Genomic DNA, 15,994 nt, shown 5'->3' with positions numbered 1-15,994 from the left:
TCGAACAACTCAGTAGACAACTCTTAGGTATTGGTGATTGGCTATAGTGTCCACAATATAAAAAATCCTCCTATTAAGTCAAGCAAATTAATGAGGTTATGTTTAACAGTAGATAATGTTAGAACCCTTGTTTCTGAAAATTGCTGTATATTTTCTTACACTCACTCTAGAATTGTCTAGTTTTACCTCCTTTTTAGAAGCTTCCTCTTTATTGACGAATTCGGAAAATTGACATTTTAATTTACTTGTCTAATATTTATAGTTAAAGAAACTACCGCTCATTCTAACTTACACTTATTCAAGGATATTGTGATACCCAATGAGATTTTTAAAGACAAGATTATCTCTTTAGGTTGAACTTCATAAACTCCGTTGAATTCTTGGAATATCTGAAAACAACTTACAGCTCATGAAAAATCTGTTAGTTCGGAGGCTACTTTGAAAGCAGGTTATCTTTCTCTTAATTTCAAGTTGCACTTGGTGTGAATATTTACACCATAGATATCAACACTGCTAAACACCAAGGCCCTCCATGCCCGAAGTGATTCAGGATGCTCTACTCAGTTCTGTATTGCTAATATTTCAGAGGTTGACAGCTGGATGATTACAAAGCACTAGACATTGGTCCAAAGGAAGCTGGTTAATGTTATGCTATTTGGATTAAAATTTCAAATTTGGCATATGAAAGACAATGAGTTTTATAAGACAGATTAAAAGAATGAGAAAGTCAAGATCTTCGTGTATACTTCTGATACCTCTCAGGCTAGGTCATGCCACTGAATTCTTGAAAAAACGTGAGCACATGCACGCTGGGTTAGGATAGACAGCTAGCTAATAACCAGCAGTTGCAATGTCCCTTTCCTCCAGACCCCTAGCTGTGTTATCAGCTCAGTTGGTTTCTTGTACAACTCTTATTTTAGTGATAATGTCTTCAGGGGAACAGAAACAGTCCAAGAAGGTCACAGGTCCTGATTGATTATAGGCTTCAGTTTGGGGGCTGTGAAAAGGTAATGAAGATCAATTCAAGGGTCCTTGTTCCTGAGGGAAAGGCCTAAAATGACAGGTAAAAAGCCCAATGGAGGAGCTAGAGAAAGTACCCAAGGAGTTGTAGGGGACTGCAACCCTGTAGGGGCAACAACAATATGAACTAACCAGTACCCCCTGAGCTTGAGTCTCTAGCTGAATATGTAGCAGAAGATGGCCTAATCAGCCATCATTGGGAAGAGATTCCCCTTGGTCTTATAAACTTTATATGACCCAGCANAGGGGAAAGCCAGGGCCAAGTAGTGGGAGTGGGTGGGTAGGGGAGCAGGGGTGGGTGTGGGGTATAGGGAACTTTCGGGATAGCATTTGAAATGTAAATAAAGAAAATAATAATAAAAAAATAAATAAATAAAAAAGAGGAATTGGGCTTTGTGTGTTACTTCCTAACAAGATCAACTTTGAATTCTATCTTAGTTAGGGTCTGTATTGCTACAAAGAAACACCATGACCAAAGCAACTTGGGGAGGAAATGGTTTATTTGGCTTACACTACCATATCACAGTTCATCACCAAGGGAAGTCAGGACAGAATCTCAAACAGGACAGGAATCTGGATGCATGAGCTGATGCAGAGGCCATGAAGAAGTATGGCTTGCTGGCTTGCCCCCATGACTTGCTCAGTCTGATTTCTTATAGAACCCAGGGCCACCAGCCCAGGGGTGGCCTTAACAACAATGGGTCAAGCCTTTCCAAATCAATCCCCAAGAAAATGCCTTTCATTGAGGCATTTTCTCAAATGAGGCTCCTTCTTCAGTGACACTGGCTTTTGTCTAGTTGATATAAAACTAGTCAAAACAAACTAGTTCACACAGAGGCCTAAAGTTTCTAACTCACTGTGATGTCAGAGATACATTATTTGTGATATTTCCTTGACTAAGAGTGTCACTTGATCAAATCTGTATGGAGAGATAAATGATAGATCATAGGTCTTCTATTGATCAGTATTTTACTTAATGTATGTATGTATGTATGTATGTATGTATGTATGTATGTATTTCTTCACCACTGGAGAATAAAACCAAAGTATCATGGGTGCTATCACTCTCACTTTGGAATTCATCTAAAGTCTACTAAATTTGCTTGAAACACATGCTGGTGCACATATGAAGTCTTGGGTGCTTTGCTTCAGAGGCCTAAGATTAAGTGATCTCCATCAAAAATGAAATTTGAGAATTATGTGCCCCTGGGGTACTCTGGTACCCTGCAGTAAATGGTTAGGAAATTTGGATGGTTGCTAGGAAGGGTCTTAGCATTTGCTTTAACATTTCTGTAGTCATAATATAGGTCAATAGCACCCTTTTTGAGGAAATGACTTTCTCACATCATCTTTAAATGGAGTGAATTATTTTCTTTGAAGAGGGCTTTACTTCTAATCTTTCCATGCAATTAAAACTTTAGATCTTAATAGAATATTATTATTAATTTCCGAAGGATAGGATCTCATCCAAAAAAGTTGGGATATTGGGTTTATTAATCTAGTTTCTGTTACATCAGAAACTATGAACCCATTGGACAGTCTTGTTTCTTGGCCCAAATAAAATGGGAAAAATACTCAGTAAATAAAAATATGATAGGATTTGATAAAATGAATTTCTTTAAGACAAAACTCTGGTGTTTGGAAAAATACTTAGAAATTAAAATGTGGGAGTCGATATGAAGGTGCCTCTAGCCGTTGCAAGGTCAGGGTGAGGAAGATAGTTAGCCATGCAAGTTTCTTGAAGAAAACTTTTACATATTTTTTAAACTCAGAAAAGAAACAATGCAAATTTGGGCCTGAAAACAAGTTTTTTTTTGCACATGAGAATTTAAAAATAAATCAGAACACCAGAAACCATGTAGCTGCAGAACACTCTGCCCTCAGAAAGAAAGACTTTAGAAATAAAGACATCCTGAGAGTCTTAATAATGTTCCAACTATCACCATTGCCTCCTGAAGTACAATCTCCTGTCATGCTCCAAGGGTGTCAAGAGTATAAAAGCCAGCCTCCTGAAGAGCCATTTCCCAGTTGCCAGTCATGGCCGATGATCATTAATTAAATGGGAAATAGATTAGTTTTATTTGTCTCAAGGTAGTTTACTATTTAGGATTTACTTTTGAAATTTGTACATAAAAATGCACATCCACTCTAGACTTCAGAAACAAGAAAAACTTTATAAATGTACAAAAATTAGAAAAATATAATTCTGTCATAAAGATCATGAAGTCAATCTTTTTCTTTATTTCCTCTTGATCTTGTGTCAACTCTGTGTTGGATATGTTGGGACATTCCTTGCATAGCTTTTTCTGCAGTCAGTGCCACTACCAGATTTATCCCTCACTTTTTACTGATTGTGTTGCCACTTGGCTTCACATAGAGACCTGTTACATAATGGTTTGCGTTTGTTTTAGTTTTTCTTAAAAATGACATCTTACAGATGATGTAATGAACACTTAGAAAAGCAAGGAAAGTTTTCGAGCAAGCAAGGATAGCTGGAGGCCTGGGTATATGTAACTTTCAAAATTACTTTTAACCTAACTCAGCATCATTTGCATGGCTAATGCAATACTTGATGCTTCCCTGGAAGGAGAACATATCCTAAGCAAACACAATAAGTCACTGTGGTGAAAGGGGACAATGCCACACTAGAGGGAATATCCATGCTGCCATTGATCCCTCATGACTTCTGGTCCTGTGTTCTCCCACATGGCTCATTCTAAACTTGTTAAAATTTCCTGATTTCCAGAGTGTCTGGATCTCAAATGCCACACAAACAGGGTCAAACCCTTGGTGGTGGCAGAAGACAGAGGGTAAGTGGTGCCCAGGAGGTTTCTGAGACCAGCAAAGAAAAGACAGAGGCAAACCAGGGCTTATAACTGCAGATAGACAAAGTGGCTTATATTTTATTTTGGGAAAACATGGTGCTTGATAGATTTGATGTGAGGATGTGGTCCTGGAAGGAATTAAAATGCTGTGTACAAAAAAAAACAAACAAAAACAAAAAACAAAACAAAACAAAAAACCCAACAAAAACCAAAAAATCCAACTTACTTTTATTTTTAAGAAATTTTATTACACACATATTTACCCTAAAACAATTCTGCATAGTACTTCTTCACTTAAAATATTACAGTTTTCCCTATGCCTCTAATGCTATGTATAAATGCACATATATGCACACACACACACACACATTTAAATGGAGATTGTGATATAATTACAATATCTCTCCCTGTTCTTCTCCCTACCCTCTAATGTACCCTCCTTCTCTCACTTCCAAATACACTTTTAATTGCAGTATAGCCATCTCTTTTCAGAGTTTTTGTTGTTGTTGTTGTTGTTGTTGTTTTCAGAAATAAAGTTGTAAATTTTTTTGGTTTTATATACGTCTTTTTCTAATTAAAACCAAAATGTTTGTGACTTACAGTGTGTGCCGATCAGGTCAGTTGGGCTTAGCCTGGATGAGAAGTCAAGGAGGGGTGGGGGCAAGGAAGGATGCTTTGGACCGCCATCCCTACTCCAGGTTGCTTCTCTGATCACCACCTCAGTGCAAACCAAGGCCAGCTTGTGTTCGTATTTAAAACAAATTCCTCTTTCCATAGGAAATTCCAAGTGTGCTGCTTTATCTGTGTATCACCAAGGTCTCGGCTTTGATTAGAGTCAGTTTCCGCATCGTGCTGTGGTCGTTTCCTCCTGACAAGATATTCCTTAGCATTACCTCCTCTTTGATTTTTATACCCGTAGTGAGTGCTGCGGAACTTATTATTCTTCAGTGAATAAAATTATCACATTTTTTAAAAGTTCTGTAGCACTTTCCTGCTAACCGTAGAATCCCTATTGCAAAATTTGTTTATCTCTTTCCTACTGACTGTCTGTATTTAATTCCAGTTCTAACTTCTGTGGGTTTTTTTGCATATCTTGTTCAATGTAGTTCTGTCTAGTTACTCTAAATCAAGATGCTCACAGGAATAGTGTTTTCAACAGAAGCAAGACACTCAGATGAAAGTCTGTCACCTTTTCTGCTAGTGGTTTCAACCAGCTAATTAGGAATCCACTCCCTAAAACTCTCCAGCTAGACGACTTCTTGAGCACCCGTATCACAACTGGCAATAATACTAGAAATATATTGTACAGAAGAGAGCAAATTGAAAACATAAAGTCTACTAAATGATGCATACCAAAACTATGATTTTTGTTCTATAATATCTAGAGTGAAAAATTATTTCTTTTATGATTTTGTAAATTTAACTGTATTTATTCTTAGGTCAAAGGATAAGTTTTAATTTAATATCAATCTATTGGGTTTTTTTTCCACAATCTTTGTGGATTAAAACATGGTAAAACATTGAAATTATATGCCTGGTTTTGGCATGTTAGCCACTTACCAGATGATAGTTTGCTTAGTGGAAATTTTCTCCATCCTTTTTCTGCTGTCATAGTGCTTGGTTGTCAGACCTTTCAAGAAGATTCATTTGTTGCGTGCAAGCACACTGCATGGCTCTACCGAGCCTCGAGAACTATGGAAGGCTGGTCAGCTGTGTCACTAACTTCCCTCTCATGCTCTAGGTCGAAGGATCTCATAAAGGAGGCCATCCTCGACAATGACTTCATGAAGAACTTGGAGCTGTCACAGATCCAGGAGATTGTGGATTGTATGTACCCCGTGGAATATGGCAAGGACAGCTGCATCATCAAGGAAGGCGATGTGGGGTCACTGGTGTACGTCATGGAAGGTAGGGTTAGTAACTTGTTCCTCCGCCACTCATTCCCTTCCCAACTTCTGAGAGTCTCAAGAATTGCAATGTACTCTGTGGAACAATTTTCGTCTTCCTTCTTTTATTGGGAAACAATTTGAACAAAGAGTGGAAATACTACTAGGTACCATGGTTGTGTAATTTATGAGGTGTGGTGTGTAGAATATTAATGTAAGGATTTGTATGTGTTCACACCTGGAAAACACTGATGGTGTGAAAAAAAAATACTGTTTACCAACTGCATAGGATTGCACACAGTTACACTGCCGAGCATGCTGACTGTGCTTCAATGGTAATTCAAGTCATTCACATCAATTAGCACATACAACTCTACCCTTAAAGTTTAGTACATGACCAGGTTTCCTGTTTAGATTCTTTCACTTGCATGTGTATCACAGAGTCAATGAAAACCCCATGGCATGTTAGCTGTCTAATTAATAAGAAGGATCATGTGTATCACAAAACCCTTCAGAAACTGATATAGTAGATTAAATAAAATTTTTAAAAAAGATATGTTTTGAGGAATAACTTAGCCATTTACTATGTAAATATGCTTTATCCCTAGGTAGACTTTAATATTAATTGCTTCTAACTCGGAATTTATAAAGTGTATTTTCCCTTTGGAGAAAGAGCCTGAGATGATTTCTGAACTAGCTGAGAAGAAAGTAAGCCCAGAAATGCTGGTGCTATAAGCTGTTGAGTTCATGAAGCATGACCTGTGTCCAGTCCAGAGCATTCATGCTGAGTGATTCACGACTTCCATAGTCTCCTTCCAGTTTATGGGTCACTAAGAGAAAGGGTGTACTGGTCACTAAGAGAAAGTCTGACGTTTTCTGGTTTTCAACAACCCAATTTGTAAAATGGCAGATCCTCATGATAACATCTGAAGCCATGATTGGTTGCTATAACTGCAAAGGGCAGAGAAGGCTTCTAACAGGTAAGGGTTAAGATGCTTCTCATCAAGAGAAAACCTAAAGCAGGTTTTGTAGCCTGAAGTATCATCATTACCAATATGGATACTGTCTGACTTGTCTGTCTTTTATGGGATTATTAGGAGGTTAAATAAGGTAATTTATATCAGTGGTTCTCAACTTGTAGGTGGCAGCCCATTTGGGAGTTGAACAACCCTTTCATAGGAGTCACCTAAGACCATTGAAAATAACACATATTTATATTACAATTCATAACAGTAGCAAAATTATAGTTAAGAAGTAGCAATGAAAATAATTTTATGGTTGGGGGTCACCACAACACGAGGAACTGTGTTAAAGGATTGCATCGTTAGGAAGGTTAAGAACCTTTGATTTTTATTATTATTTGATATAAAGAATAACACATTTTAAAATCATAATGTCTTATTTATTTCTACTAAGTGTTTGAAAATATAGCTAAAACGATGTGTGTATTTGTGACTTGCCTTTAAGTTTTTCTTTGTAGTCTTATGGAATGTTCAGTTTTTGCATTGTAATTTCTTTCATCTTTTCCTTTAATATTTTCATATTTTGCTTCCATAAGCTTCTGCTAAGATAAGCTAAGTTTTTTTCTGATAAAACCAAAATACGGTAGGCACAAATATAAATATTATGCACTTGGAAGAGAATTGTAAGTGTAAGAATGAATTCACAGGGTAGGTGCGGTGTGAGGCAGTGGGCAGGCAGAGTAGGAAAATCAGAAAGACATAAATAAGAGACAAGTATAGACTATAAAAGTAGAGTCATTGTCCTAGAGGGTGATTAAAATTAGGCATAGTATCATATCTGCCAATGATCTCACATAATTTGATTTGTTAGATATTGTACTAGTAGGATAACTATGTAGAACACAGCTATTATATAAAGCAGGATGAACTTTTGGTTTGGTTGTCTTCACATTGTAACCACTAGTTTTCAACAGCAGCAATCAATATTCAAAACTTGTGTCTTAAGTTTTCCTCCATCTTGAATATTTATTAAAAATAGATTAACATAAAATCTTACAAATATAAAAGTCTACATTTATCATCTCCTAGATTTCAAAGTGAAAGAGTTGTTCACTTTTAGCTATATGACTAGCTTATTGTCTAGAACATCCACTGTAATGAGCATGGATTTTTAAACACTTTCCATAGATAGACTTTATCTAATTTTCAAAATAGTCATGTATAAAGGGTAAATGTATTATTTTGTTTTATAGATGGGGAGACTGAGAATCAATAAGGATATGCTATTCTCCAAGTCAGTCATGCTAGTTAGAATTTATCCCCAGGTAATATTAATTGACAGCTTAAGGTCTTAATTACGGGAATGAGTAAGGGTTTTATAGAGAAAGAAAACAAATTAGACACACACACACACACACACACACACACGTATATATTCAGTGAGAATGAGGTTTATCTTGAAATGGGATCATGTGACTATGGAGGCTGTCTAAAATGCTCAGGGCTGTGATTGCTGAAGGTTGTCTACTGTAGAATTCCCTCTTCTGAGGTGAGAGATCAGCCTTTTGTCTATTGAAGTCATCAACTGATGGAAGAACTTTCATTCACATATTCTATGACAATAAGCCTCACTCAAAGTTTATTTTTAAGTATTATTCTCATCTAAAGCATACCTTCAAAGAAGTGTCTAGAGTAACAAGTATGTGTCTGGTATCCGTTGATACAATATATCAAGTCAACCTTATACTCACTTGGTATACCTCATACATAACCTTATTTAATCTTTAAAGACAATGAACCACAAGCTCATCTTCTAATATAAGGAGTTACACTGTACAACTGAAAATACATGAACTCTTTCCTCGAGAAATGATCAAAATCCCTGTGTGATGTTTCCTTATATCTTATAACTTAAATATTATAATGTAAACTTAACAACATTTAAATACTATCATGCAAAGTTAATTAATTAATTATAGTTTAAGGAAATTAAAGAACAAATTTTTCCATATATTCATTACAACATATGTAAATTTTTTTAATCAGGGACTATATTGCTTCTTTTAGTAAAGATAAATATACAACTTTCAGTAATGTCTCAGTAGTGATTGCCTTGGTGTAATTTGAATAAATTATATTTATCCTTTCATTGTTAGATTAACTAAGCAAAATACCATCATAATTACCCATTACAACCTCTTCTTTAATTGTACTTTTAAAATAAGACTTTAAATAATACATTATTATTCTTAGTCATGTTGTGTTTATGCTGTTGATTGTCTTTAATAAACCCAGTAAGTGTCCATAATCCTATAAACTGATGGCAGCCTTTCTCCAAACAGAAATTAAAATCAGCTCAATATAATTCTTGCAGATCTTCTCCTTTTATCTTTATGTAAAAATAATTTAAAATAAAAACTTTGTTTTTAAAGTTTCATAAATTTAATTGGGGAAATGTTTTATTGTGTAATTATTTTTTTTTGAAAACCAACACATTCAATCTTCTCAATGCTTACACAGAAATATTCTTGATATAGAAAGGTTCTTTTTATTTGTGAACATTAATATTTATAAAGAGTCTAGCATGGTACGATAAATGAATAGGCTCTGAAAGATCTTTTACAAACTTATTGTCAAGATGTTCATGAAAACACTCAAGGAGTTGACAAAGAAAAATCATCCCAGTGATTTTAACTTTATAAAATCAAGTTTATAGTAAACTGGTCCTTTCAGACACTTAAAATTCCAACTTAATGAAAGTATCACTTTCAACTTTCATCAAGAATTGTTTAGGATTAGCTTCCTAAGACTATATAGTATAAGTCTAAAGGAGAAAAAAAAAACAAACTTCTCAAGGATCCTTTGACATCTCAAATATATATTGTTTATCGTATTTTTTTTTTCACTAAGAAGTGGACATTAGCTTGTTTTATGAGGTACTGTTTTTAATACTCTATTATGGTATTCTTTTTATTAGAAAGGTAAACCTCAGTTTACCCTCATTTAAAATAAATTTCTGATTTAGCAATTGAATCCAAAATCTAGTATTGAGGAATCTCACCTGATAATCGAATACTGGGAATTGCTGATTTGTCATATGCTGAAGTATTTGTTTGGCTTAGAGATGATGACCATGACCAACTTTGTGGAAGCAGACTTCACATTCTGTTTAATTATAAATCTGTTAGAGTATTCTGAGAACTGCCTATTTAATTTAACTTTTTCAGTGGAATCATCATTGCTGCTTCTTTCATGAGATATTTTACTAATTACAATAACTCATTTAAGTACTTTCTTGCCACACACTGTTTAGTTATTTACTAATTATTAAAGTCTCTGTCTTTAGTATGAATAATTCCATGAGACTATCTAACTATCTGTGTATATAGATAAGTATCTTAGTATATAGAGAAGTATATAGTGTATGGAGAAGTTCGATCCTTCAAAAAGATTATTCCACAAATACATTGAAATATGAAACTGAACCCTAGACTTCCCATACCCACATATTTAGTAATGTTACCTTTCCAAAGATGGACTAGAAATACAGCATGAGCATATTTATTGTGAATATCCCAACTCATGAACTCACAAAAGATGCACACTATCAAACTACATGATAAGAAATATTATTTCAAGGAGGAAAAAAAATCTGCCAAGACTGAGTAGGAACAGTTCATCATGAAAGCAATCCAGGACTCTGCTCTTTAGATTTAATGTCACTAGGGCTCCCTACGGTGCCCCACACACCCAGCTGTGCTCTAAACTCCCTACAGACAATCTGGAATTAATTTGTTCCCTCCTTAGTTCATCTTTTCTCATTGAAGGAAGCTATAATTTGTCTTAACTCTTAGTTCACCACTGTGTACTTTCTGTTGAGGAGTAAAATCTGTGAGCATTGGAAATGCCATTTCTTTCTGCCTAAAATGAATAACATTGATTTTATTTTCTCACCTTTTCTCAAGAGCTACCTCTTGGCTTATGAGAGAAAAGACTGTTGGTATGAACCATTAGACACTATCTATAAGTAGAATCTGATGTCTACAGCAGGTCTCAGAAGAAAGAGTGGGAAGATGGACATTTGCGTAACTTGGTTTGATGGATTTTGGGCAAAACTTGGTTTGATGAGTTGTGGGTAATTCATGGATACAGGTCTGCATACATTACATATGTTCAGAATTATTGTTTTCCTGCTAGACAGCCTCTGTTGTAAACTTACATACTTCCAACTATAACTATCCCTTCCCTCCAAAATTTTTATTTTCTGCATGAAATAAAATGATGTGAATGCTGGCATTCAACAATGGATATTTGTATAAAACTAGACATTAATGATAAGGCACTGTGTTAGCATTCAAAATGCTGCCTGAGTGTATGAGGGACTTGAATACACTTTTATATTAAATGGTTTTCAGTACATGTAACAGGAGAGACAGGCCATTTTATTTGCTAATATCAGGTGTTGCCTTTTGACTTCAGGAAATTTCATGTTCACCAAGAAGCTGTCTTTGTTTTTTTTTTAAACAGTTGAAATATAAGTGCACTGAATTATTTTTTATATTTCCTTTAGAAAAAACACTTGAATTATTTATGCAAAAGACCATGTTTATAAACTAGCTATCCAAAAGAAAAACAAAAATGTATTTATGAAAGCTCATAAGCAAGGAGAATCTTAAGTACCACATGTGCATTTTGAAAAATAATATTCAAGTGGGATATCAAAGTCAGAAAGAGGGAACTGAGGCATTTAAATGGCACATGGAATAAGTATCATGTTCTTTGGGGTACAATGTGCAAAGAGTTTTTAATATGCTGGAGAAAATTCAGGAATTATGCATGTATAAAAACTGGCAATATTTTGCTTATATGTAGGAAGTTTAGGAAGAAAATATAACTTCTTAAATGCTTGACCTACTCTCATATGGGAATAGAATTACTTTTCATGACTCTAGATAACCAGAGGGGGAAAAATGCAAGCTCCAAAGAGGTTTAAATTGAATCAGCTGGAGAATCAATAATCTACTAATTAAAATGTTCCCAAAGTATAAGGAGACACTTTATATGCTGGCCAGAGCCCCCCTCCAGAGGCATTTTAGGGGTGGTTGCGTAGTACACGCTAGGAGAAAATGAGTGTCTGAACCACCTCACATTTATTCTCTCCCCCAAATTGAGAATTCTGAGCCCATATATTTGTGAATGAGCATTAGCCAAGTTATCTTATAAGATTCCATAGGTCAAAAGTGTTCCTCTTTACCACCCAACCATGCAAAGTTCATGTGTAGTGTTGAATGGTCCCAACTGTCCATGACTATAATAATTCTAAGCGGTTCTTTGGACATTTGATGGGTTTGTACCGGATTTTGTTTGATCATACATGCTATGTTTCATCTATTTTTTTTTTAGCTTCCCATAATCGTGTTTCTATTGTTTTCCCCTCCCAGAAAGCACTTTATATTTGTGAAATGATGCCAAATACCTTTCTAGAGTGTTTTTATTAAGCTGGCCATATCTAATTGTGGTTTCTGCACATTTCCATTTTGCTTCTTTTATTTGTGGGGAATTTTATGGGCTAGCATTCAACTAACCCACTGATGGAATCACCGTGCAATCTTGTGATTTCACCTTCTTCTTCTTCTTCTTTTTTTTTTTTTTTTTTTTGGTTTTTCAAGACACGTGTTTCTCTGTGTAGCCCTGGCTGTCCTGGAACTCACTTTGTAGACCAACCAGGCTGGCCTCGAACTCAGAAATCTGCCTGTCTCTGCCTCCCGAGTGCTGGGATTAAAGGCGTGCGCCACCACCCCCCGGCGTGATTTCACCTTCTTTCCTCTAACTTCTAATGAGGTAAAACTTCTTTTCCCATATCTAGGAGATGGTTTTTTCCTCTGAAGAGTCTTTGTTAGCCTGCTCATTTTTATGTTGGGAGTTAACTTTACATATTTGGAGCTTACCCTTGGAAATTATCAGCACTGTAAATATTTTCTCTTATCCAGAGCTTGTATCTTTTTTAATGTCTTATTGATAGCTGAGGGATAACAGTTATTAATTTGAATGCAGTGAAGTGTATCTTCTTACTTTTGTATGTTCTTGGTTTTGTGTCTCCTTAAAAAATCCTGGGAGGTAGTATTTGTCCTGCATATGTGAGTATCTGTAAAGGTAAAAACATGCATTTGAGTTAGGTATGTCAGGCATTAATTATCTATAGAAAAAGTATCTGTGTATGATCTCAAAATCACTTTCCTTCTCAAAATATGAAGCTGGAAAATATTTTAAATTTCATTTTTACCTTCTCCTGTTTTCCAGAATGTTCTAGAATGTAAATCATCCTGAGAGATAGTAGATATGCCTTTGACTTTTTCACAATGATTTCTTTTCTTTTTCCTTTTCTTTCTTTTATTTTTTTTCTGTCAGAGTTGTTAATATATTTGGAAACAATGACAGGTCATTTAGTGACAGATTTGATGATAAAACTAGGTAATACTTTTTTGTCTACAATATACTAAGGATATATCTGTCTGTAGCTCTAAAAAAAAAAAAAGGAAACATTTTGTTGTATAATTCAAGCAGAACTAACCTAGTGTTTTGACCACAGGCACTGTTATTGAAAAGTGCCACATGTACAACAAAGTAATTTTTACTGTTGTCGATTTGTGTTTTTGACAGTGGGAGTCTCACCCTGTACCTCGGGCTGATGTCAAGCCTGAGAGCCTCCTGCCTTGGGCGCCCAAATACTGGGATTATTGCTATGCACTTCTGGGACTGACTTTGAATGGCAGATTTAGCTATCAATCCTGGCCTGAATGTGTAAAACGAAGCCATAGTAGTAGAGCTAAATTTATTACATTACAAAAATGTGGCACTGTCATTTTTCTCAGTTTAGAAGATTTCAGAAGTTGTAAACAATTGAAATTGCCACGCATGGTCTTGAGATGGTAGCTGAGAAGTTAACTCCTTTCAGAGAAGAGCCAGGGTGATTTCAGTGATGCAGGTCCCGAGTCACACATTTTAAGGACAAGTCTCCTTTTTCCATTTTACTGTCACCTTAAATAATTATGGATCTTGGAGTTTCACTTCTGCCCTCATTCACTTTGTTCAAGTGTCAGTCATTCTACGGTCTTCATTTTGAAGGAATGCCAACTTTGGAAGTCCAAATGTGTATTATTTGGGTGAAAATTAAGAATAAGTGTAGCAGAGTTGAAACAGAGAGAAGAAAATGTGATTAGCTCCTGGCCCAGAGTGTAATAGCACACTGATTTCTTGATAATGAGGTCAAGCTCATCCCACCCATCATCACATAAAACTGATTGGTGGTGTGCATTCTAAACATTTAACAAGACCCCACGACTGGATTCAGTTTTTAAAACACATCATGCATTTCCTTGGAGGCTATAATAAGATTTCCAATGATTTTTGTGGGAGGCTAGTTAGACTAATGCTTTTGTGTTCATCCATCAAATGAAACATCATTGCATAGTGTGCAATGGTTTTGCCATACTCTCCAAGGGAGGACAGAGACGCTTCAGACTGTGGCTACCAAGGCAACAGCCCACCCCAATATGCAGACCCCAATATAGAGACCATTGGATTAAGACTCTGCTGTTCCTTTTGGAATTCTACAATGGCCTCCCTCTGGAGAAATACAGCTTGTAATTGTACGTGCATTTTCTAAATTGAACTATTATGGCCTGGAAAGTTGCATCTGATCTTTATGCTTAGGTTATTTTATAAACTCCTTTCCAATAAAATATTTTTGTCCTAAATCTCTATAAGTATCACACAGAGATTTAGAATTATAATAGACATGACTTAGAAGGGTATTAAACTAAATTCCTGTGAATTTATATTTCATGCATATTTAATATATCATGGAATTATTATATAGTACATTTACCTTAGTGATTTATTTAGTTCCATTCTGGGACCTAATCTGATTAACTTTGCTGAGGTGAATTGCTCTAACATCTAAAACACTTTGGGAATTTTCCTCTATCATTATTGATGAAAAAGCTTTCAACTGAAGTAAAACTTCGTTCTAAGAGGAAAAATAATCTGTAGGTTTTCAACAGTCATTTTGTTGGTTTTCTTGGAAGAAAATCAAGATGGCTTTACATATCCAAGTTCATTCCTGCAAGTTTTAATTTTTTATTTTATAAATCATAGAGTTCAAATAATCTAAAATTGGAAAATTCCTTTCGAATATTCTTCTTTCTATTGATTTTGAGATCACAAATATATATAGCAAAGATTAGTAAACCCCAAAGATTAGATGACCCCTTGTCATGGCATGTTACAGTGTGCTTTTGAGTGAATGATGTAAAATGTTTGAATTTTTATATCCTCAACAACTGAGAATACCAAAAAAATTGCTTAGTGGATTGTTTTGCAAGATAACTTCTTTATTGAAATGAACTTATGTATTTATTTAATTACTCATTCTATATTCAAGAAGTATAGGATTTAATTTACTAGTATTAGTGTGTTTTAGCAGACATTGGAGATAGAAAATTATCTATAGATAGAATATGATAATGTATTTTGATGATGAATGAATAGAAAAAGAGACAAAATCATCTTTGGACATAAGCAAAAGGCTTTCAGATGGTGATAAATATTAGAAATAATTGAAATTAAGTAGGGTTGCTAAGGAATCCTGGTGAGTTTGGCAATCTGTGATATGACAGTGCTTCCCTCAGAAATGAAAACTAGAGCTGAGAGCTGAATGACAAAAAAGAGACAGATCAAGAAATGTGTGGCTAAAGGAGTCCAGATGAAGAAAAATCCAAGAAGAATGTTAGGCATGTTAGAAAGCATGGGTTGGAGTTGCATTGGTGGTAGAGGGTAGGACACTTGTGCTTTGTTTCAGCAACCTCATAGGTATAGATAGAGTTGGGGGTATTTAAGTATCAAGACATGCTTGGCTTCTGCTTTATGAGTATAAAAATAGATTTTACACATACTCACAGACTGTAGTAAATGAATTATGGAGTCAAGTAGAGGACCAATGGGGCCATCTGAGAAGTGAACACTAATTAAAGCAAAGCACAGTGGTGGCTTAGATGACAGTGGTGGATGGGAATACACCGAAGTTGCGGTATAATTTGGCAACATATCAATGAGCTGTTCATGTGATTAGAAGAGAAATTCCTTTTTATGCAAATAATGAAGTAAATGGTGGTGGTCATTTCTGATGTGGGAATGAATGAGACGATGTCATGTTTAAGAGAGTGAACTAGGAGAGTTAGCCTGTTGATGGGAGGTTAAGGTGCCCCTAGGAACCCTTTGAAGCTGCTGAAAGGGGCATGAG

The 15,994-nt window shown here is 35.4% G+C and overlaps 1 protein-coding gene across 3 annotated transcripts in view; it reads left to right on the top strand.

Annotated features, from left to right (window-relative positions):
- Prkg1 (protein kinase cGMP-dependent 1) overlaps positions 1–15,994 on the top strand; it is a 1,174,992-nt gene that overhangs the window by 161,640 nt on the left and 997,358 nt on the right. For all 3 annotated transcript variants that reach the window (XM_029531419.1, XM_021187092.2, XM_021187085.2), the window contains one exon: positions 5,587–5,753. In XM_029531419.1, coding sequence (XP_029387279.1) covers positions 5,587–5,753 — 167 coding nt within the window. The remainder of the gene's footprint in view (positions 1–5,586; positions 5,754–15,994) is intronic.

This window comes from Mus pahari, chromosome 1 (genome assembly GCF_900095145.1).
Source record: "Mus pahari chromosome 1, PAHARI_EIJ_v1.1, whole genome shotgun sequence".
In the NCBI taxonomy this organism is placed as follows: Eukaryota; Metazoa; Chordata; class Mammalia; order Rodentia; family Muridae; genus Mus; species Mus pahari.
The sequence above is the reverse complement of the archived record's forward strand: the minus strand, read 5'-3'. Positions and strand labels throughout refer to the sequence as shown.